General features: G+C 44.5%; 1 protein-coding gene across 2 annotated transcripts in view; it reads right to left on the reverse strand.

Annotated features, from left to right (window-relative positions):
- Positions 1–25,410, reverse strand: part of Afg3l2 (AFG3 like matrix AAA peptidase subunit 2) — a 132,709-nt gene that overhangs the window by 9,553 nt on the left and 97,746 nt on the right. For both annotated transcript variants that reach the window (XM_075672729.1, XM_075672720.1), the window contains exons 14-16: positions 24,749–24,945; positions 14,904–15,023; positions 4,082–4,276 (exon numbers count right to left, since the gene is read on the reverse strand). In XM_075672729.1, the coding sequence (XP_075528844.1) occupies positions 4,082–4,276; positions 14,904–15,023; positions 24,749–24,945 (512 nt within the window). The remainder of the gene's footprint in view (positions 1–4,081; positions 4,277–14,903; positions 15,024–24,748; positions 24,946–25,410) is intronic.

Below are 25,410 nucleotides of genomic sequence, written 5' to 3' on the forward strand. Positions count from 1 at the left end.
GGTCGCGACACATCATTTGCGCTCACAAACTCATCCACCGTTGATTCGTCAACAGCTTCCGGAAATTCTGACAGTTCGCTCCAAACTTCGGCAACACTGGCAACGGCTTCGTCGCATTCATCAGAATTTACGGTCATCACCGAGCACGCGGAAGTCGGCACGGCTGAAGCAATTTCAGATTAACCACTCCTACACGGCCGTGCGTACGGGTCGGACGCCACGGGCACCGGGTCGCGAGTTTGGACGCTTTAGCCCTAATCTCCCCCTTATTCTTCAATATCGTGCCGAGAGTGCTCCTCTGAATCTTGTGCTCTGCAGGGACATCCGACTTCTCACCGCGTTCGACACGATTTATGATTGCGAGCTTCACGACGAAAGGCAAATTCTGCCGCTTCATCACGGCAACACTGCGGGAGAAGGCCCACAAGGCGCACACAAAAACAGCAAGACAAGTCGCACTTTCGCCATCTTGCACGACGAGGGCACAAGAGCATCTGATTGGCTGTCTGAGCAAGCGCTGTGGGCGGGCCAGGATCATTTTTTGCAGGGGGGGGTACCGACGGCTCGTCCGAGGCAGCGCGGTCGGGCGCAGTCACGGTAGGAAGAGCGGTTGGATGGAGCCGCGCAGCCGGGTTTTCTCCGCCACCGCGAGGGAAAGCCAACTTCCGGGGGGCACTTTCCGCCGCTTGACGTTCGATATATCGGGTGTCACTGCTATTTTTGTTCGATGTAAGCGTAATTTTTGCGATATATACTCATTGTAACTATATCGTGTCCAGAAATTGTTCGATATATAGAATAATTCGATGTAAACAGGTTCGATATAGTCGGGTTCGACTGTATACAGTCGGTGACCGATAAATCAGACACCGATAATCTGGACATGCTTGGTAATTCGGACAGCTTTTCGGCCCTGCCAATGGCCCCTTAGACTTAATGTGTAAAGACAATCGATATTTCGGACAGCCGCCAGTTCTACACTCGATTATCCGAACTCCGTCCGTGGTTGTGGTGTATGCCAACTCTGCCGCCATTACCTTCTCTGGCAACCTCAAAGAGTCATCAAGTATGGCCTCAGAGATATGAGACAAAGTATGGCCTTTGAGATTACACGCCATAGAGTTTCTAAATAAATAGCTTAGAGGGAAATGTTGTGCTAGTGTCTATGGGGGCTCTCCTGAGCGTTGCCTCAACCTACATGGAAATGATGGGAAGCACAGGCTTCGGACTGACTTCGATCTTTAAACTAATGGGGTTTGCTTGCAGCGCAGTAAACGAAGCTATACTCAAATATTATCGCATAAAATGTAATTTTATTTCTGAGGTATCTTATATAATGCACAACACATTACATAAGCTTTGTATGACTTTGAGATTGAAGCACGGTTTGCCACCAGGGCACACCAGGGTATGCATTCTGCAATTCTGTTCCCGATTTAGCGCCAGAGAATAATGATTTATTTATTCTTACAACAGCAATATGACAACTGTGCATGTACTTATATAAAAATACTCATGAAGTATTTATTAAAATAAATGTTTTGTATTGCGAGAAAGTGTTGCGCCCTTGAGAGGAATGCTACAAGTGCCATCTGCTACGACGCCTGCTCAGTGCGAACGCGAGACTTTTCTCACAACCGACAGGCACTTGCCAACTCTCGCTCTTTCGAAAGGCTGCGTCAGCTGACACGATTGCTGAAATTCTTCAAATACTTTTAAACAGATCTGCTGCACTGCTAGCAGGGATGCTTGAGGCCTCCTATGAGTATGCTTAATTTTATGTTGATGTACCGCTTCCAAAGTGTTACGGCGTGTCTTTGCACTTACCCATTTTGCGACACTAGACTACAGCCACGAAGCAGCAACCTTTCCTACCACAAGTAAGTTCGTGTTTCAAAGTCCTAAAACAGACATTTCAATGAGCGCATAAACGAGCAATGAGTAATGAAGCCCTCAATAAAATCTGATTGTCAAGCCCCTGGAGGTACAACTGTCTGTGTCTTGTATCAGTAGTGCCTTCCTTTTGCTCTTCTGAAGTTTCATAAAGTATGTAACGCTACAGTGCCAACCTAACACAGCAAACCAAGGCCAAAATGGTCAAAACACGTTCTTTCAACGTTAACGATGCTGCCGCTTTCTCGCCATAGCTTCGACACTACACCACAACACAAACATCGGCCCAGCCGCTGGCCCAGAGTGCTGTCGCCACTTCGAGCAACAGAACAAAGGCAGATTGCGTCGTACTGTCCTACTGCGGGTTATAGCAACTGCGCTTGGAGCGAAACTAAAACTGCCAAAAAATACCTGCAGACTAGTTCGCCAGTCAACAAAATACCAATCCGTAGCCTGTACTTCCCATCATCCCCATGATGCTTGAATGATCGCAGCACCAGATTTCCCTCTAGTTATAGTAATATGAAACTCTGTTACACGCTAAATGGTAATCCCTGAAGCCTTGCCTTGGTCACAGCACTGTGCCTCAGAGGTTTAACTGCCAATGCCCATCTTGGAGGCTTTGCCTGAATTATGAGGTTGCATCAAAATCGTGATCATCACATTACGCATTCCGGCACCACCGCACATGGCCGGCTCTTGTTTGTTGAATTTGCTTTCAGGACAGCATTCCGCCAATCTGTGCTTGTTTGTTTAGTATGCGTTTCAGACAGCATTCTAGTGCCTCCAAGAAGTCTTTCTCGTGAAGTTATCGACAGTCCACGCCAAATGGCCCCAATGGTGCCCTCACAGTCTGAACAAGCTCAGCTCCGCAACTGAAGAGCCTGAACTGCCACCTACCCCAACGAGCTCAAATGCGGACATCATTGATGACCTGCTAGGCTGCAGTGTGCTGATTCCTGCCACCGTTAGATTTGAAGACATTGCAGACGTCGACAGCGTGGTTTCATCATGTGCCGAACTGAACGATGACGAAACAATTGAGCGAGTTCTCCCACCGTCAAACTGCGACTTTAACGGGGACAATAGTGACGTGCCATGTGTTCCGGAGCCTTCATATTCAGATCTGACTGGAGCCTTTGCAGTCCTTGCATCGGCATTCAGAGACAACACCAAATTGGCAGAAATACAGGTGAACTTGGTTGCACGTAAGCAAAAGTACGTGCAGCAATGAATCGACCACTTCTTCCTTGCGCAGGAGCCTTAAAATGTAAATGAAATTATATTTTTTGGATACATTCATTATTTTGGACATTCAATAGTTAGGACTCATTTACGTTCCCTGTGAGCTCTGGATTATTGGTCACCGACTGTAATGCCAGAATGAAGATTCTGGAATAAAATTCAACAAAGCTTGTGAAGACACGCTTGTATTACTAAGAAAGAAATGTAACAAAAATTATGAGATATACAAAATGTATTGCCGTCCAATAGGCACTATCTCCGAAAAATAATTTTCAATTGTAAGTCAACCCCCCCACTTCAGATTTTCAAATTAAAAAAAAAAAAGAGGTAGACTTACAATCATGTAACTACGGTAATACGGCGGCAGCAGCGCCACATTTCCAGCAATCCGGATTTTAAATGGCATCACAAATTGTAACAATTTGGCAGGTGAGACAGTAACATATTTTTGAATATATAACCTGCAGCAAGAATTAGAAAAAATGTAACCTTAAAGACAGAGTATGAGTTATGCAAATTTTTCCTTGAGGTGTGGCTTCATGGCATGGCGGCGCACACTGCCATAAAGCCGCACCTGAAGCGGAAGTTCTCGCCAATCCAGTTTCTTCATCTTCTAGTAGGGAACCCAACCCTCTCCACGCCTCCACATGTTAAAGCTCCCTACCCTCCTATTTCATGGTGGCCATTTTGCATTTTGCTTGTGTTAGTAATTAAGTATTTCAGGCAATCCCCACGAAGTGTGAATAATCCATCGGCTCCTTTATATCACCTTATATTAGTGTGCATACTTAAGTTCTTATTTTGGAGTCCCCCAACAGGCACCCTCATCTTTTAATCATGACCGCCTTATAATCAAACAAATGTGGTACTCCATACTTAAGAAGCCAAGCCAAACATCAACAGAGCTGCCTGAGGTTCTCAACTCTCAAGGATGAAGGCCTACCTTCTCGATGTCTGCTTTATGCTCCAGCAGCAATGCCATAGTGCGGTCATAGGCCTTCTGCACCATCTTGCGCACCTCAGAGTCAATCATCTGTGCTGTTTCTTCACTGTATGGCTTGTCCAGCACCATGTCACCAGGTTGAGGCATGTCAAAGCTCAGGTTGCCCACTTTTTCATTCATTCCAAATTGTACCACCTGCAAAAAAAAAAATTCATCACAATGAATAGGACTCAATGAATGAGGCAGCATAACAAAACAAGATGTCATAAGAATTCATCACAAGGAATAGGACTCAATAAACACGATAGCACAGCAAAATGAAATGCAATGAAGTTGAATAAGTAAACCTAAAAATAAAGCATACAGGCTGGTACAGTAGACTTCAGTTAATTAGATTTTAGGGTTAATTCAATCCCAACTGAAGGTCCTGGCTGTTGCCCATACATTTCTAGGAGACCAAACGTTCATTATTTCGATTCTGAAGTTAGTCTTTACCAGATAATCCGAACTTGGCTGTTCATCATGCACGCGGCCAGACCCTTATAGTGACAGCAGTGGTGACTTCCATAGCAGCAGCGTCCATCTGGGTAGTGCTTAAGGTACAGTGATTGCATTGAGCACACGCCATCTCCAGTTGAAAATGCCTATTTTTGACCTGGCACAGGAGGATTTTTAAGCAAAAACAGTTGCTCACAATAAATTATTACAGTATTTACCCAATTCTAATGTATGCCCTTTCTTTTCCAAAGGAATTCCTCTGGAAACTGCTTGGGCAAAGCAATTCGATACGAAACCAAAACCGTATTCACAACAGCCTATTGTAAGTCAGTCAAGTCACCGCGATAATCTGCTGACTTGACTAACTCGCCATTGTCATCACAAGATGGCAACAATGGATAGCGACAGAAAAATCTCGTATGGCACGACAATGAGGATGCGACGCTTTCAGTCTTATTACGAAAACACAATTGAACTACAATTATTTTACACGTTAAAAGGCCCCTCACCAGGTCTGACCATTTTGAGCTGACAAGCACAGAGCATACATTGCACGATAACAATTGTGTCTGCGAAGTATTACATTGCTACGCACTGCGGAAAGATCTGAAATTTCAATCCGAACGCCGTTTCCCTTTTCACTCGCGGCCGCCGCGCTCCAAGCCGGACGGTGACGTAATCATGTCCGCAGTGCAACGTCGCTCGTGGTGACACGTGACTTAAAGAATTACTCGAGACATCTGTTATCTGTGCGATCTGTTGCTTGAATTGACAAATTGAAGTTTAGAGAAATAATGAAATGCACAAACAGAATGTCTGCGTGTTTTTTCTTTTACCTCGCACCAAAGCAAGAGAGAACCTGGGGAACCTGGGGCCAGTCAAGCTGCTTCTCCGCAGCTTTTTTTCCCCTTGTTTTTTCCGCCACAACCATGTACCTCCTTGCTTGTGGAAACAAATAAATAAATAAATAAAAAATAAGATGTACTTCCGCTTCGTCTGTTTGTTCTCACGGTCGTGCGGTCACGTGCGCAGGTACCGAAACTATGTCATTTCCTACCGTGTTCCAGTGCATGATCACGCTCTGCGATCCGCTTGTTCTGCCTCAGTATTTGTGCAGGACTGAATTATACCGCTAGTCATGCTTGCTTGTGCACAGCGTGAATGAGATAACAGCTCGCGCACGACGCCGTCGACGGAAATGCGTAGCGCCGGAAAAAAAAAAGAAAAAGAAACGAGGAGCAAAAAAAAAAAAAAAAGGAAGGTGCAGCCTGTGATGTATGTGTCACGCAATCCTCGAGGTCCAGTATGGGAGAACGCAGGGGGAAGGAATTTCGCTTGCTAAGGCTAGATGGGGCGAGTGGAGAGAGCGTGTTGCTTGGCAGTGGAGCCCGCCTGCTGAAATCATGGGTTTGCAGCACTGAAATGTTTCTATCTCGGCTATTAATGAACAGACTCGAAAAATTTTTGCGGCAGAACGCTTCCTAGAGGGCACATAACAACTTCCAGTGCATAACCAAAATTTGCTATAAGGCCTGGTGAGGGGCCCTTTAAGCTAGTGGCAACAAGTCGCATCACGTTTCTTCGAGTTAGAGAATTATGGGCGTCACAGGACAAACTAACAAAGTGGTTAATCTAGGCATGGGCCATCATATTGTTTGCAATTGTAGTGTAGTATAGCATATATGCAGAATATCAAACGTGCTATGGACCGTACGAAGGAAGACATGTTGGGGCTCTTCAAAGAAAGCGATAAAGTGCTGTCTGAGAGTGATGACAATGTACATTAAATAAATAACTTTTCTCTCTGTGAAGGATAAGCTTGGTGGTTTAATCTTTTTCTTGTTGCCAGAATTGGAGGCAACTACACATTTCTTGCTAAAAAAATCAGGTGCACGTTAGATTTCAGCTTTGTTTAGGAGCTTCAATGTCACTTCTATGTTAGTCTTCTACTTTGAACCCATAAAAGATGGGTGTGCATTCAATTCGGAGATGTGTTAGAATCAGTGTAAATGCTGCTAACTGAATCACTAGTGTATTTTGGTGTTTTTTCTGCCTCGACTTGCCAGATAATCCAACCCATTTCGCCAGCGCTGTCATGATCGAATTAATAGAATTATGTGGGCTGCCATGAGAACAAGAATTTCGACTGTCCATAAATGTAGCAAAGCTAAAACTCGCAATAAGAAAATCGATATAGAAAACAGAAAAAATCAACAGCGAAAAAATTAACTTTCCTGAGAATTTTGATGCTGCGAAATGAGACAGAGCAGACAGGGAATGTGCTGAAATATGAAAACTGACTTAAAATTCTGTTAGCTTAGTTTGGTAAGCTTGCTTGAGGCTATTGAGAGCCTCATTGCTGACAGCACAAAGTACATCCCATGTGCCAATCACTGATGGTAGCACTTTCACGGGGCAGTATTCTCGATTACTACTGGAGATACAATCACTTTCTCAAAATTTTTCTAAAGTGATCGATTTTTCTGAAGTGACCAAGAATATGGGCACCTTGAGGCAAATCTCCATCTGGCGTTGCCAAATCCTCATTTCAGGCCTACTCGGCCGTACTGAAACCAGTATGCTTGAATCAGGAGACATATTTTTGGATGATCACCTTCAGTTCTCAATCACAGGAAAAGGAGTGGCAGCTCATGCAGCGACCACAATTTAGTACTATAAACAAGTCCACCTTGGTGGGACATTGACTTCCTCGTTTTCACTGCCCACCACCGGTCAACTTCAACCACGGAGGAACGAAAGAATTAGGAGGGAGCATTGCACAACCCGACAGAAGCCAAATGAGTCAGCCCAACATGTGATCAACACGTCAGGGCATGCAGTAGGTTTTAGTGCTCCACTCTGCAGAAGAGCCACGGCAGAGCAGCAGAAGTACGCATCGATTAAAAACTACCGTGAACCAAACATTGTCGGCCAATATGCTTCGTCTCGGAGGTCACATGCTGGATCGACATTTCAAGGGGAAAAGCAAAGGGAATAGTTTCACAGAGGGTTGGCTTGCTAAAGCTGGCTGCTTGACATAGTGCTCCCTCCTAGTTTATTTCCTACGAAATAAACTAGGAGTGGCAATGCCAGAGAACACCTATGGCCATGCAATAAAAAGGGACACTAAAGGCTAACACTAAGTCGACATGGACTGTTTAAATACCATTCCAGAAACCTCGCAACATTTGTTTCATGCCAAGAAAAGACTTAGTTTACGAGAGTTGCATCTGAAGGGCCCGAATACCTTTTTCAAAATTCAAATGTCCCGCCACTCAACCGGGGAGCGGTGACGTTGCATACGCCATCACCACCCTTTGCTGCAGTGCCTGATAGACGGCTGTACCGAGCCAAGACAGATAAAGACAGAGTGGCGGATTCACCGCTGCAGCTGCTTTTTGGCCAAGTGACGTAGACCGTTCGCACAACCCGCGGTATCACGCGGTAGTTTGATTCTCTGCTACGTGCAGTTTGTGCGAGTTTCGCGAGCCAGCAAAACCAGTGCAGCACTATACGATAACTACTGAAATGCAAAAACGCAGGCAGCGCTGAGTCGAGAGAAAATGAAACCGTTCGAACGCCCGCATTGTTGTCAAGGGTAATTTCAATTAGTTCTTTTGTCTAAAAATGAAATAGAACTGGACATTTAGCATTTTATTTCGTCTTACAATACAAGGATGTTTTGTGCAAGGAGTACTAGTGACAGAATTTAACTGAGGAGTGCTTTCGTCATCGGGCAAATGCTTGATTGTCCCGGGGGAGTCTCTAATCATGTCCCGCATTTACCTCAATTTCTCTATTGTTAAGGCTCTGTTCGCAATAATATTAACGCCTTAGAGATTCTCGAGCACTAATCCATCACTTTAGCTTAACTTAATATTTGCCTTTAGTGTCCCCTTAAAATGGTCGATTGACAAACAAGATGGCAGATACACGGTTTCGGCGCTGCAATAGCTTCTGGCACTTTGCTGTTTTTGTAAACAAGAATGGCAGCGGCCACCCTCACTCTTGTTGTGATTTATGAACCTTAGCCAATTGCACAGCTCCTGAACAAGCCAAAGGGCATCCCAACTTAGGCTGTGTACCACATTTTCATCCTAGTGCTCAATGTCAATGCTCAACGGCGTGCGGCGAGTTTCCATGTCGATAACGTGGACGGGCCTTTACATGTTGAGAAACACCAAGCGAACGAGAGACCGCTCCGAGCTGCTGAACTATGCAACTGGCAGATGCTACGTCAACTGCTCTCCGCGACAGCGTTGTGCATGTCTCAGTTAGCCAGGGGTTAGCCAGGGCTTAAGTGCCAGGGTTAGCCCGGTTACAATGTTCTAGAAGCCTGTAGCATAGAGAAAGGATTTTTAGAATGACAGGAAGCTTAGCTAGTTGGTAAGGATTCATAATGCAAAGAAGGGGCAAGGCGTTCAGACACGGACACAAGAGGAGAGAAGTGGACAACACGAACGCCGCATATCCTGGTCCCTTTCGGAGCCGGCCGGCTAGTATTAAACTCGAAGTAGGCCCGTCCACATTACCAGCACGGCAACTCACCGCACGCAGTTTGCCGTTCAAGGGCCGCCGTGAGGTGTTCGTGTTGCCCACTTGTTGTCCACTCTCCTCTTGTGTCCATGTCTGCACGCCTTAACCGTTCTTTGCATTAAGAAAGGATTTCTATATGCCTGTAGCTCGGTCATAGTGGAGGCTATGCTCGGTCGCTCGGCTCAGCAGGCTCCGTAATCGGCATTTCATCGCTACTCATCATACGGCATGTTTTTGTGCTACTGTGCTATGACGTCAATATTTTCGTTCCTCCACTGCGATGTCATAACTGCCGCGCTAGCGATGGGTCTTGAACATGAGAAGCAGCTTTTAATGACTTTTTGGAGCTCAATCAAAATTATTTTGAAATGTTTGCACCATCCAACACCTCGTTGTGGGCGTCCTCGCATACGAAAGCAGCCTACAACAGACTTTTTATAGCCTCAAAATTTGATGTCTCAACCCCTTTAACCCTTTCCCTACTGGGCAATCTTCCAAACATATGTTTATTTTAGTGGCCCAGTGAAACATGGGGCAAGATATATAACTAAAATGTGCGACGAGAAAGCCAAGAATAAACTTTAAAATCCCTTTACTTCAAAAGAAGGCATTGAAGGAATATTTTGAAAAAGTGAACAGCACTTTGGCTTAAAGGGGCCATAAAACACTTTTCTAACTAATCATAATATGGCTTCACTGTTAAAGATCATCACCTTACGAATCTCATGCCGCAATAATTTTTCAAATCCGTAAAGTATATGCGGAGCTATACATAGCTATTGCACCGATGAGCTGTTTGCTGTCTCCTTTCGTCTCCAGTAGCGCGCTGGAAGCTACACAGGCGAGGTGGCAAGAAGGCAAGGCTCCGCCCAAAATTTAAGCTTCTCACTGGCAAGAGGACTCACAGCACAGCACCCCATGACAGCGACAACATTCACACTATGCAGCACACTGCTGCTATCTCGGAACGCACACAGCTACATAGAACTGTCATGTTTAGACCAGCAGTGCAAAGATGTCCTTTTTTTTTTTTTTTAGATCACAGACATATTTTTCATTTACTTACTCCAAAATTAGCAATAACAGTATTACTGAGATTCTTGCAATCACAAAATCAGCCAATAGTTGTTGGTGAGCTTCGCTGCTTGCAATGACGACATTGCTAAGGCCAAGAGCAAGCAAGCAAGTTTTTTTCACGAGATTGTAAATTTCCTGCTGTATGCAGTAAAATAATATTTGGCTTACATGCTCACCAGAGCCTCTACAGATCAGCAACATTTTCTTACTATGTTCAAGAAGTGTTTCATGGCCTCTTTATAACTGCAGTAGTTTTGGAAGCTTAACTGATGAGTACCGATACGTGGCCAGTGAACAAGCACCAGTTCTCTGGCCTAACTTTGCCGCTGCTGGTTGCGCACTACCATAGGACCGAGCCATGGGTAACAATGTCCATGTAATATCTGCTCTTGCACCCTTAGGGCACATTAATACAAAAAGAAACTATCATAAAGCTATAAACACATTAAACTTGCTTCATACAACCATAATGTTCCATTCCACCTAATCACAGTCTTGCCAACCTTAAAATTTAAAAAATACTACAGCCAAAAACACAAACACCCAATACTACAGCCAGACACCCAAAAACAAGACACAAAATTTGCTGAAATACACTTAAATTCTTTTTTTCCTTTCTCATACAGGTTTTCCACACTTGTTAGCTAAAAATTTTGCATTAAATTCAAACAAAAAACTAAAATTATTGGTGTCATTGTGGCAATTGTACACAAGCTCTAAAGACTGGGAATTATACAATAAATTCATAAAAGAAGGCAAGTATTTTATCAGGTATCATGAAGCAAAGTGTGATGCAGTACCATCAAAAAGATTCAGAAATTTAAGTTTCCTACAGACAAAGAATTCAACAAATAAATGATTAGCCAACCTTCCAGATTGACTATACAACCAGTCAACCAAATGCTACTCTACTGAATATGTGCACTGTGAATATGTTAATTGAGGGCAGGAAATACATCAAGCTTTAAAACAATATTTGGGTTATGTTATTTTCACTGTAGTCTTTCACATGACAAGGAAAATTAGGTTCAAGAACACTGATAAACTGAAGCAAATTGAAATGATGAAAGATTGTAAGCTAATGGCAAGGATCAAACCCATGGGATCATGCACAGCACCTAACAGAATACCAAATAGGTCTCTTTTAAGAACAGCAGAGGGTAAAACCAGAAATCGACAGAAACGCTAAAAATTACTGGCAGCAGCACCTTAAAATTTCAGCATCAGCTACCCCAAACATCACAAGTAGTGGCAATGGCTGGACAAACCTAAGTCATCATCATCATCAGCCTGGCAACGCCCACTGCAGGGCAAAGGCCTTTCCCATACTTCTCAAACTACCCTGGTCATGTGCTAATTGTGGCCATGTTGTCCCTGCTGACTTCTTAACCTCATCCGCCCACCTAACTTTCTGCCGCCCCCTGCTACGCTTCCCTTCTCTTGGAATCCAGTCCGTAACCCTTAATGACGGTCGGTTATCTTCCCTACTCATTACATGTCCTGCCCATGCCCCCCATTTCTTTTTCCTGATTTCAACTAAGATGTCATTAACTCGCGTTTGTTCCCTCACCCAATCTGCTCTTTTCTTGTCCCTTAACGTTACACCTATCATTCTTCTTTCCATAGCTCGTTGCGTCGTCCTCAATTTGAGTAGAACCCTTTTCGTAAGCCTCCAGGTTTCTGCCCCGTAGGTGAGTACTGGTAAGACATAGCTATTATACACTTTTCTCTTGAGGGATAATGGCAATCTGCTGTTCATGATCTGAGAATGCCTGCCAAACACACCCCCAGCCCATTCTTATCCTTTTCATTATTTCCGTCTCATGATCCGGATCCGCCGTCACTACCTGCCCTAAGTAGATGTGTTCCCTTACCACTTCCAGTGCCTCGCTACCTATCGTAAACTGCCGTTCTCTTTCGAGACTGTTGAACATTACTTTAGTTTGCTGCGGATTAATCTTTAGACCCACTCTTCTGCTTTGCCTCTCCAGGTCGGTGAGCATGCATTGCAATTGGTCCCTTGAGTTACTAAGCAAGGCAATATCATCAGTGAATCACAAGTTACTAAGGTATTCTCCATTAACTCTTAGCGCCAATTCTTCCCAATCCAGGTCTCTGAATACCTCCTGTAAACACACTGTGAATAGCATTGGAGAGATCATATCTCCCTGCCTGATGCCTTTCTTTATTCGGGATTTTGTTGCTTTCTTTATGGAGGACTACGGTGGCTGTGGAGCCGCTATAGATATCTTTAAGTATTTTTACATACGGCTCGTCTACACCCTGATTCCGCAATGCCTCCATGACTGCTGACGTTTCGACTGAATCAAACGCTTTCTCGTAATCAATGAAAGCTATATATAAGGGTTGGTTATATTCCGCACATTTCTCTATCACCTGATTGATAGTGTGAATATGGTCTATTGTTGAGTAGCCTTTACGAAATTCTTCCTGGTCCTTTGGTTGACAGAAGCCAAAGGTGTGTTCCTGATTCTATTCGCGATTACCTTAGTAAATACTTTGTAGGCAACGGACAGTAATCTGATCGGTCTACAATTTTTGAAGTCTTTGGCATCCCCTTTCTTAAGGATTAAGATTACGTTGGCGTTCTTCCAAGATTCCGGTACGCTCGAGGTGATGAGGCATTGCGTATACAGGGTGGCCAGTTTTTCTAGAACAATCTGCCCACCATCCTTCAACAAATCTGCTGTCACCTGATCCTCCCCAGCTGCCTTCCCCCTTTGCATACCTCCCAAGGCTTTCTTTACTTCTTCCAGCGTTACTTGTAGGATGTCAAATTCCTCTAGACTATTCCCTCTTCCATTATCGTCATGGGTGCCACTGGTACTGTATAAATCTCTATAGAACTCCTCAGCCACTTGAACTATCTCATCCATACTAGTAATGATATTGCCGGCTTTGTCTCTTAGCGCATACATCTGATTCTTGCCTATTCCTAGTTTCTTCTTCACTGCTTTTAGGCTTCCTCCGTTCCTGAGGGCATGTTCAATTCTATCCATATTATACTTCCTTATGTCAGCTGTCTTACACTTGTTGATGAACTTTGAAAGTTCTGCCAGTTCTATTCTAGCTGTAGGGTTAGAGGCTTTCAAACATTGGCATTTCTTAATCAGATCTTTCATCTCCTGCGATAGCTTACTGGTATCCTGTCTAACAAAGTTACCGCCGACTTCCATTGCACACTCCTTAATGATGCCCACAAGATTGTCGTTCACTGCTCCAACACTAAGGTCCTCTTCCAGAGTTAAAGCCGAATACTTGTTCGGTAGCTTGATCCGGAATTCCTCTTTTTCCCTCTTACTGCTAACTCATTGATTGGCTTCTTAGGTGCCAGTTTCCTCCGCTCCCTCCTCAAGTCTAGGCTAATTTGAGTTCTTACTATCCCATGGTCACTGCAGCGCACCTTGCTGAGCACGTCCACATCATGTATGATGCCAGGGTTAGCGCAGAGTATGAAGTCTGTTTCATTTCTAGTCTCGCCATTCGGGCTCCTCCACGTCCACTTTCGGCTATCCCACTTATGGAAGAAAGTATTCGTTATCCGCATATTATTCTGTTCTGCAAACTCTACTAATAACTCTCCCCTGCTATTCCTAGAGCCTATGCCATATTCCCCCACTGACTTGTCTGCAGCCTGCTTCTTGCCTACCCTGACATTGAAGTCGCCCATCAGTATGGTGTATTTTGTTTTGACTTTACTCATCGCCGATTCCACGTCTTCGTAGAAGCTTTCGACTTCCTGACCATCATGACTGGATGCAGGGGCGTAGACCTGTACGACCTTCAGTTTGTACTTCTTATTAAGTTTCACAACAAGACCTGCCACCTTCTCGTTAATGCTATAGAATTCCTCTATGTTACCAGCTATATCCTTATTAATCAGGAATCTGACTCCCAGTTCTCGTCTCTCCGCTAAGCCCCAGTAGCGCAGAATGTGCCCGCATTTTAGCACTGTATATGCTTCTTTTGTCCTCCTAACCTCACTGAGCCCTATTATATCCCATTTACTGCCCGCTAATTCCTCCAATAGCACTGCTAGACTCGTTTCACTAGATAATGTTCTAGCATTAAACGTTGCCATGTTCAGATTCCAATGGCAGCCTGTCCAGACCCAGAGATACTTAGCACCCTCTGCTGCGTCACAGGTCTGACCGCCACTGTGGTCAGTTGCTTCACAGCTGCTGGGGACTGAGGGCCGGGGTTTGATTGTTATTCATATAGGAGGTTGTGGCCAAGTACTGCAGCAGGGTGGCCAATCCTGCCCTGGTAAGGGAGTGAGTTACCGGTTCCGGTCACCGGGATCAGGCCGCACTCCAGTCCTGTTTATGCAATGTTATCAACATGCGGATTTTTTTTTTTTTTATTTGGTGAAAAACTGTGCGGCACCAGGATTCAAGTCACAGCCCTCTTGCACGAGGGCGGATGCTCTACCTCTACGCCACCGCTGCACCCCTGAAAACCTGGATAATTGCTTACTTAAAAAAAAAAAAAAAAACAGAAGGACTACATCATATTCAAAACCACGCAACTTCCTTTGAGTTTTCGTGTAAATTATAGACTCAAATATGCAAGGCTATTGCAAAATTTGTAATGTCACAATGAAGCGGTGCTGTAATTCAAGCCCAATTTTCAAGGAAAATGCCTTATTAAAGCGATATACAGAAGCAGCTGCTACACTGTCAGTACATACCTGCGCATATGCATTTTGAGTGACTTTCTTTAGGTCATCCTGAGCACCAGTCGTGATCTTGTCAAAGAATATTTGCTCAGAAACTCTGCCTCCCAAGGTCATACACATCCTGTCTAGAAGCTGCAAATAGAGATAAATGAATACGTTGAACAAAACAACCTCATTCTTCAGTTCAATAAATACGAGACAATAAATAAATGAGACAGTATACTTGAATGACTGACTTCTTCACATAAGCATGCGACCTGACTCCTATCATGTGCAGTTTTTATTTTTGTCTGTCATGGTATATGCATTTGTGGATGCACTATTCTCACAATTTAGGCCTAATTCACTTTCATTTCTGCCATCTCGCACTTCACGCTACATCGGTGTAGTTTTCGCTCTTATGCTTTTAGGACAGAGTTCTTGCCACTTTTGTGACATGCATCACATCATGAAATCACACTGAGTCATTTCACTTATTTGGTGTTCTACTTAAATGTTTCCCTGTCGCATGTCCTTCCGGAAGTATAGTATACTGGTGTAGGCAATTCCTTTAGTTGAATTTAGTTTTTAACACCAATTTGCATTATTTCAATACAATATTTAAAACTAGCAATGATTTTCGGTGGTCCCATGAGATTCATTATATTGAGATTTCAATGTTATGAGTGCATATGATCGCTCGAACTTCTGTTCACGAGACTGCACTCGCAAACAACTTAAACATCGGTGTCCAGCATGGGCGAACATTACTTGCTCTGTATACGCCTAGTGCACCGCCCATAGAGGCGCCACTGATAGCCACCTAGCGGGCACTTCCAACAGTACGCGCAGCAGCAGTAGCAGACTACAACCCTTTGCAGCAAGGATGGTTGAAGTTCGCAGCTGCAATTTCTCCTTTGTTCGGGTCCAGACTGCTCCTTCTGCAGTGACAGCTGTAGGGAAGACGCTGACCTCTGTGTGAGAGGGTATGAACACGATGTTACCAGTGTTTGGGACAACATGTTCCACATACGTGCCAGGTGCGTCCCACCGACAAACGCCATGAACCCCATTCACATGAAGTGGAGCTCATGTTAACTAGCCAATAAATTTTGTTGAGTAATGCGATGTCTCGATAGTTTCTTTTTTAATTGTACCCTTGCCATAATGCTGCTTCAGTACCTCAGTAATAAGCACCCGTCGTTATTGCAGACTTATATCAAACAAATCCGCATGGTGAGATGTCTGCACATGCCGTAGTGGTCTTTCTGCCGATGAATGCATGTGACATCGCCAAATAAGTGCAGTCAAAGTCGCCTCAAGAAGAGTCATTACAAATTTATTGATGGAAACGCGTACACTAGTCAACGAAGTCACCAAATTCATGGGTTAATAAAAGCGCGTGTTAGCGCTGTACCGCCGATGAAATTCTGCTGCATACGCCGATGAACTGCTGTTCCCACTGCAGTATTTGCAATGTTAAATTCACCAAAGGAGCTGCTTGGAAACTTACAAAGCTAAAGCCTGCAATGTTAAATTCACCAAAGGAGCTGCTTGGAAACTTACAAAGCTAAAGCCTGACTAATTTTTCAGTACTTTTTTTCTTTTAATGTTACTAGAGAGAGATGCCACATGATATATATAAAGGCAGAGCAGCGCCAGTAGATGAGCGCTGGCGGCAAGGCCGGGTTTAGTCCTCTGCGCGTAAGCATAATAAGAAGGAATTCAGTTGAGTACAAAATTCACATACAAGAAGGGACTACGTTGTGAAACAAACAAATTACTCAGCGAGTTAAGTCTGCGCAGACAGCATCGAGGTGTGATGACTTCCCAAACGTGACGCGAACTTTTCAGCGAAAAATGGAACAAAGATACCATATGCAGCAACTATTAGCAATTCTCGCCCTGAACTACCTATTTTCTAAACACATTTCCCCAAAAAACCACAATATCTAAGATGCCCTTGGGCGAAAAGAATAAAGCTGTTAAAGAAGTACTTGCTTGGTATCATTCCGATAACACACAGCGTGATTCATACCCTTTACAAACGACGCAGGGTGAAATCCTCGCAGCTCGAAAGGATCAACAAGAGTTAAGCATGAAGCAACTAGCAAAAGTTAAACATGTGCGAAGCCACGCATAAAATAATGTAAAAACGTGAAGTGCACGACAGATGGTGCGAGGATTTACCAGGCCACATAAAACGAACAATTTCAGTTATTGCAAACTTCAGTAGCTTTAACATACAACACAATGCGCTCATGCAGTCGTGCTGCCTAGCTAGCGCAACACGGTAAAGAAGTGGCAAACGGCATTCCGAACTTTAGCGAAATGCCTTTAAACCCCATGCTGCACTGCAGACGAACTTCGTCGCTCGCGCGTCTAACTATGATCGAGTGGAAAAAAACACTGACGCGACAAAGGAAAGGATGAGAACATGAACTTTCTTGCCGAAGCGATGATACATTGCTACCGTTGCTCCCGCTGATGAGGCTTTGCAGGGAATGATTAGAACCGTAGCGCCGGCATGTTTTCGCCGGTATTTGAGCCCTCCCCTCCCCCTGCAACAATTCTTCTTCGACATTCCTCGGAAGCTTTGGCCACCCCACACATGCGAAGGGTGTTGCCTATTTTGCTATGAAAACATGAATGAGACAGAGAAGCACTATCAACGACACAACAAACTATGGCGCGCGGCTGGCTCCTCTCCTGTGTGGTCTGCGCAAGGCCGCCACCAGTGGCGCGTCTATCGGCGCGCACTACGCGTATAGTCTTGATGACTCAAACTTCAAGTCCTTAACGTGTCACATCGAGGAACTAGTCCTCGTATGTAGTGCGAGTAGCTGGAATTCTTGTATAAGAAGGTACAATAAATGCCCTTTTGTGTTTGTACTACTGTGATGTCGTTTCATTTGTTGCCAAGAGCAATGAGACCCCACATGTCCTGCACTCCAATGTCAGTCAACACATGTCAGATATGCTGACGTTTCATGGTTTTCTTACAAAGTTGACCGCTTAAATTCCATCAGGCCCATGTGGAGCTGTTATGACCAGTGGCATTTAATCTGCTCCGCAACACACCAACAGAGGAGAGTATTGGAGCCCTAATTACATAACTCACCATACATTGGCCTCTCACGACAAGCCTTAACCCTTTGAGGGTCAATGACGTAAATATACGGCGGTGCGAACAAGTCCAAAAATGGTCGAGTCCATATGTTTACGGTGCCATCTGTACATTTAAAAAGCACACCAATATCCAAACTTTTTCTTTTCTGTCATGTCCTGCCACTATGTAGGAATACAGGGGATTTTTTTGGCGTGCCTCCCCCTCTCGTTTTTCGTTGCATGGTTTGCTTTAGCGCTAGTTCGCTCCTGCGCGTCTATATAGTACCGCTCATGCATTGGCGCGCGCGCGGGCAGGTGGCATATGGGGTTTTGTTCTGTGGGCAGTTTCGGCTTCTTGCGCTTGCAAAACTGATCACTATCTCGTTACTAATCGCTCAAAGGGCAACCGCTTGTTTCTCGCACGTTTAGTGCTCATGGGAGTGCGCATAGGAAGGATGCTGCTGTGCATGCATTTCCGTTGCTTTATTTTTTTGGGGGGAGGCTCGCGAGAACTAATGCCTCTGGTTGGCGATAAGATGAAGATTAGCGGAGGTTTGTCACACATTTTGCTTTCTTGATGGGCACACAACCACACAGTTTTCTTGAGTGCGTGCACCTACGCAGTTCAATTACGCTATGGATGTACATATTAGTGTAAGAGCAGGAACATTTGAGTCTTGATAATTCTCGTGTGCGCATTTTCAAAGCTTTGAACTATAACAATGCATCAAATTTTCAATTCTTATATAAGTTTATTTCCTTTTTTATTGTTCTTATTCATGAATGAAGAGTACCGTATTTACACTATTGTAAGTCGACCACCTTTTTAAAATTTGAAAATCTGAAGTGGGGGGTCGACAATTGAAACCAAAACATGGCACTGCCAAAAAAGCGAGACCAACGGGAGCTACAACGTAGTTACAATTTTATGTTTGCTCTATGGCCCTACCCGTAGCTTTTCATTATCCCGCGTGTTTGTTAACTTTTAGGAAGGGTTTTTCAACATTTTTGAGTTTTACAGTGCACACAACACTCACAAGGGGGTGTCGATAGTTGTTGGAAGCGCCGCTGTTGTACTCACGGCGGCACCCTCAGAACGGCGGCGCTTGTAGGGAGCATCGGCAGTTCATGGAAGAACGGACACCGCTCGCGGGTTTTTCTTTGCCTGTTGAGCTTAGCGTTCTCTATAGTTTGACGAAAGGCACTGGTTTGACGCGTTCCACTTGACTGCCGGCTACGTGCTAGTTTTATGCTTCCTCAGTCGTCATGAATGCTTCAGGCACCCTAATCATTCGGCACTCGTTCACAGCAGCGTTCAACAGGGCTGCCATCCTTTACGCTGAAGAAACAAATCACTGCACAGCGGGCTGCATGTTCTATGTTTCTGAACGGGTGGTGCGAGAGTGGCGACTGCAGCGAAGCGAAATTTTCACCTGTGACGGCAAGTGAGGAATTTCTCACGTGCCAAAGTCTGGACGCTTTCCGGAGCTGTAGGCAAAGCTTGCGGCGTACGTCGCTGAAATGCGCGATTGGTCCCTACCAGTGAAGTACGACATGGTCATGAAACAAGCCCGGATCTTCGCCTTTTAAGGACCTGCTCCGCCGTGACTACGAGTGGCTGGCGGCAGAAGACTGCGAAATTACGCCAACCAGACCTGCCAAAAGAGCCTCCCTGACTGTGTGTGGTTGGGTGCATTCGGCGTGGGCTGCTGTTCCACAATATGTCGTGGTGCGGTCATTTGCCAAATGTGGAATTTCGCTGGACGACGACGCGCTGTGGGAGCGTAGCAGGAATGATGATGGCAGCACTAGTGAAGACGAGTAGCCCAGTGACCATGTCAGCTACTAATAAATTTTCGTTATCGAATGCACCCTCAGGTATGCTCTTTTTTTTTTCCCTGTCACGGGATATGGGGGGGTTGACTTACATTCGAGTTGACTTACAATCGTGTAAATACGGTACATATATACCAACACAAAATATTTTTTTCTCATTTTACTGTCACCGTATAAAAATTACAGTAAATTTTTTTCTAAATAACTCCCTAAAAAGAATTGGAATCTGCAATTAAAAAAATCGATCCTCAAAGGGTTAATAGCTTGGAAGAAAATATGTATTATTGCTAATCACTCGCTTAGTTTGTGGACCGTCACGAAACATTCAGCTTCAAACATTAGTGTGCTGTCGGTGTAGTCACCGTCACCCATGTGCATTGCCCATCGATTCAAGTGTGCGCCCGTTCACTTATTCTTGATACGTTCCCAACAGAGTAGGCACAAGTTCGCATGTGAATTGGGGTGGACGTATAACGAGCACTACTCACTCATGCAGCTAGACGTTCCGAGGCTGAAGTCCTTTCCTTGGAGGTTAGCGCTACAACACTGGTGGATGAGTTAATTTTTTTATCCTCAAGGGAAGCCACGCATCTCGAGCCAGCAACGCAGGCAGTCCTTATGTAACGGCACTCTGTCAACTTACACACGGATTTATTCCAGTCCTCAACATGCCAGTCACAATTTTTGCAGCCAACTACATCACAGGTCTTCACTCCACCGCTCCATATTTTTCAGCATGAATGGAGCACAATGTGCTAGCAAAAACCCAGTTGCATTTCCGACAGCTTATTGCACAGAAGCAGGGCAGAGTAGGCAATGGCTTCATATTTGTGCGCTTTTGCTGAAGAAACGTGTGGTGCGCCACCAAAAGTGGCATCTCATTTCTCTAGAGCAAACTGCTTTGCGAAAAGGGTCAACAGACAATAATTCAATATATCCGGGTGTGATATATCCAGTGTCGACTGTACACTATATTTAGCACAGCAATTTCCTTCCTTTGCAATGCACAGTGCATGCAACAAAGCTTCCCATCTGCAAAATTCTAACTATTAGACAGTTCTGATAGTTCAGAGGCAGTGGCCCCACCCATTCATTAGCGGAGGTTTGAATGTTGTTCTATACCCAAAACCAAAACCAAAAACTGTTTCCCACACAGTTGCCCATCATATTTGCAGCACCACCTCGCCAATGAAAGAGGTCTATTCGGACATTGTTGCAACTCCTCCTTATAAAAAATAATGTATACCAATGCAACTGCACCTGCTGATGTACCTGCTAAACTGCTATCTCGCATGGACAACGATAAACAGGAAGCAACACTTACCACCCCAGTGCCTAGACTCACTGCAAAATGTTTTAAAGTACCTTGTTTCCTTTCCCCATACTGACAATTGCATGGGCCCTGCCCATTTGGCAGCGCCAGTCCACGCGATCCCTCCTTCCCCGAAAATCTTGCAAAGTTACTGCGGATTGGCAAGCACTAGAAGGTATTTTTATTCATTTGCCCGAGCCCATGCTCAACAGGAGTTCAGCTTGGTGTTTATCATTCAGCACACCCATACAAGCAGCTGGGAAAGATGTTTGCCATGGTCTAATGGAATCAGCCCAATATAACTGGGTTTTGTCAAAGCAGATTTAAATAAATTTTTCACAAAATGTTTCCAATACAGTAGCCAACCCATTCTCCAGACCTGGAGGTGGCCGAAAGATAGTCTAATAAAAGAACAGTCCGAAAAATATGTGAGTTGCAGAACCAAACATTATTTCAGCTAAACTGGACTAAAGAAGTCGCAGATAGTCCCTTGTTTTAAATTCCTGCTTTTTGTAACGACGTCTGCTTGCATCTGTGCAAGCGTCATGTTCTCACCATACACACTAGACAAAAACATTACAGCGCTGACAACGTCTTGCATTGATGGTTGCAAGCGGCCAGAGGTGTCGTCGTCTGAGTCCGAGTCAATTTGCAGCAGTGCAGTCACCTGGCGCACGATCTCGTTGTCTATAAGCTCCACGCACAACTCTATGTTGTCGATCACGGCAAACTCATGAACAGCAGCGGGAAGGTCCATCCCACTGCTGTGTAAGTCGGCAATCAGCTGCCGGTGTCAAAGTCTTCATTGGTGCCGTTTGCCTCTTAGGTCACAGGCTCTTCAGAGTTGCAAAATCCAGCATGCCTAAAACAACTTGCAACTGTCGAACGCTGAACAGCCTTCCAGGCATCCGCTAGCATGCCGAGTGCCAAGGACAGGTTAACGGAGTACGTCTTCCTGTTGTCAAAAGCACATGAGTGGGCGGCCAAGTAAACGGGCCCGGTAGTGCACCTTGAGGGTTTTTAATGGCCAACGCAAGAATTCAAGACGAATAGCTTGCAGGGTGTTTACAGCAGCGTGCGCCCCGCAAATGTCTACAACTATTACCCCTTGCCTCTTCTAGCGCTCAAACATCCGGTCCAGATGGTGGATGTAATCATTGAACAAGCTTTGTGCAATCCAAGCCTTTGTATTGCTGCTGTACCTCACAGGCAGGTTCTTCACACCCTTAAAGCTAAGCGGGTTTTTCACATTCCCTATTGCTAGAAGGAACAGCTTCTCAATGCCAATTGCGTTTGCCCCGACCATGACAGTTACCCTCTCCTTACTGTGCTTGCCACCTGCGCAGGCCGCATTAGTAAAGGAATGTGAACGGTCCGGCAGCATAGGCCTGTCTCGTCACGATTAAAGATGTCTGCAGGAGCATACTCTTGTGGCAGAGCCTTCAACTTACTCGTCCGGTAATCCGTCACAGTAGACTAAGAGACTCCGTGCCTTTTCTTAAACCCACGGATCCACCCACCGTTGAACTTGAAGTCCTGAATGCCCATTTTTAAAGTGAGCATCCCGGCTTTCTGCTTGAGCATGTTGCCCGAAACGGGGAGGTTCTTTGCTAGGACTCCTTTCAACCAAAGCTGCAGGGCCTCTTAAAGCTTCGAATATTGTCCTTTCCAGTCATATTTTATAGTTTTGCAGTGCGAATGGTCAACTGCAGACAAGATCTTTTCCTTGTTTTTCGCGTAATCAGACAAGGTCTGTTTGGAGATATTAAACTCCTTCGCGACGTCGACTTGGGTCCGCCCTAGCTCGATAAGCCGGATGATGGCGGCCTTCATGTTCAGCGTCACGGTCGAATATTTTCCATGCTTCTTCGACACATTCGGTGGAGGCGGGTGAAGAGCAGGCGCCATGGCGTTGAAAACACGTCGGTGTTGCACTGAATGAAGGGCCACAACACATAGAAATAGCGATGATATGTTGTACAGCGGCTAGTGATGGCAGGCGATTTCAATTGCACTGTACGGGATAAAAGCCGGCGGATCACTACTGGACAAAAACGTGCGCGACACCACCTACGACACCGAGGCAAAACTGATGATGATGGTGGTTATCGTGAGCATCGCCTGGCATTCATGGGTGGTGTCGAAAGCTGACTGCGCATGACCGGTTTCCAGCTCTCAAAATCGCTTCCGCCACAGGCTACAGGCAAAAGCATGGCCTTCAAGATTGGCATTTCTTACAACAGGCACCACCGTTGCCACATGGATTTGGACGCCTCCTATACTTCCTACTCAAATTACTATACCAATCCAAGCAACTTCACGTCCAATCCGAAGCTTGTCAGGGGGCTCAAGATTCAAAATGACATCCTCCCTGACTCATAGCACTGGTCCGTCACGGCAAATTTTGTCCAGAAAATCAAACTTCTGGCTTTACGTTGTCCGAAAAATCGGTCGCGAAAATGCATTAGCTCTATGAGAACCCTGATGGTGCATTTATGAAGTCTGAAATATCCATCAAGTCCGAATTTTTGGAATCCGAAAAATCGGTCGGCTACTGTATTCAGTGTATGCTGTCTACTGAACATTGTTGAAGGTCACAATAAAGCATCTTTCAAGCCCTATAATGCCGCTCAACCCCTCAAGCCCTAATGGGGTGTGACGGCTCGTATGAAGAGTTTACCCAAATCAGCGCAAATAATTGTAACGTTTGGCATTTACAGCATGTGCACAATTATTGAACACAGATGTAACCCACATTATGACATTAATAATGTAGGTAGATCTGCTAGCATTAATTACATGATCTTGTAAATTGAGTCAATTGAGACTTAGTATATGCAATAAAGTGGTTCCATTCTAGTGTCAATAAAATAGGCTGTCAAGAATAGTTTGACCTCATCATGAGCGTGGCAGCTCGTGCCGTTTTGGATGCCACACCTACAATCAAGCTATTTCTTATAGTAAGGCTATTAAAACAACCACTATGTCTTCCTTTTGAAAACCACTCTACCGGCATTGCTTGGCATATTGCACTGCGACAGTGGATTTGCATATTCTCAGGTTACACTGATGTGTGCTTCATACAATAAAAAATCTTACTACTTCCTGAATTTATCTTGTCATTCCATGTTTAACTGCAACTAGAGCATTACAACAGACTTAATTTCATACACACAAAATAGAAGGATGAGAAGACAAATCAGTTGCATGTTTGAGTAGCCCCGACATGCTTTTTTTTTCGCTTGCTTCAGAAATAAGAAAAAGGTTTCTAACTTACGAGCTATCAGTGTTCGACATCAAACTTTCAGTGGCAAGAGGCATAATTTCGCTAACATAGTCTGCACTGCTGTGTCAGCAGACATGTAGTAATGCAATTGTATTGCTTCAAACAAGATCATAAAGGACAAATACAAAGGACATCTCATGGGGCACTTGAAGGATTCCATATTGAATTTCAAGGCACAGAATGAGTAAATTAATGTAATTAAATACTTTTAATTCATGATTTAAATGTGCATACTGCACACCAAAACAAAAGTTTGTAGATGTGACAACTAGAGCATAGAACTGAACACGTGACATGGCCTGTGAGCACAAGTGCTATGTTGCTGTAGCATATCACCTGTTCTGTTGTGTAGAGGTACTGCTCCTTGGGCAGGTACTGAGCATAGCCCAATCCCTTTCCACGTGGGATGATAGAAACCTTCAGAAGAGGGTCAGCATGTTCCAAGAACCAACCTGCTACCGCATGTCCTGCCTCGTGATAAGCCACTGTCTTCTTTTCTTCAGGCTGCAGCACATTGGTTTTCTTCTCCATTCCTTAAAAAATTGAATTAATAATAGTAGTAACACCACATTTTTCAAACAGCCTTAAGTGGAAGCTTTAGCTCGAGATCAACGCCAATTTTCCTATACAAATACATGCAATATGCAGAAATGCTTTTCTGAGACAACCACTAGACCAATTTTAATGAAATAGGTTGCATTTGAGAGATAAGGTTGAATTCTAGCATCTCAAGGAAGCAACATTTTTTTTTTTTATTTTGGGTCGACAATTTTTTACTAATGTTGTTGAAGGTCGGCAAATTTTTAAAAAATAGAAGCACGAAGTTCACAAATCGGCAACTCCGTAACAAAAACAAAGATGGAGACCACGCAAATTTCCTTCCCCCCCCCTCATTAGCCGTTCTTAAGGCATCAGTCCTCATGGGTGCAGTCAGCAGAATCCTCTTTCTTTTTCTCTTCCAGCAAGGATGAATCCACCTCGTATGCAGGAGGTACTGG

This window comes from Dermacentor variabilis, chromosome 1 (assembly GCF_050947875.1).
Source record: "Dermacentor variabilis isolate Ectoservices chromosome 1, ASM5094787v1, whole genome shotgun sequence".
NCBI classification, from domain to species: Eukaryota; Metazoa; Arthropoda; class Arachnida; order Ixodida; family Ixodidae; genus Dermacentor; species Dermacentor variabilis.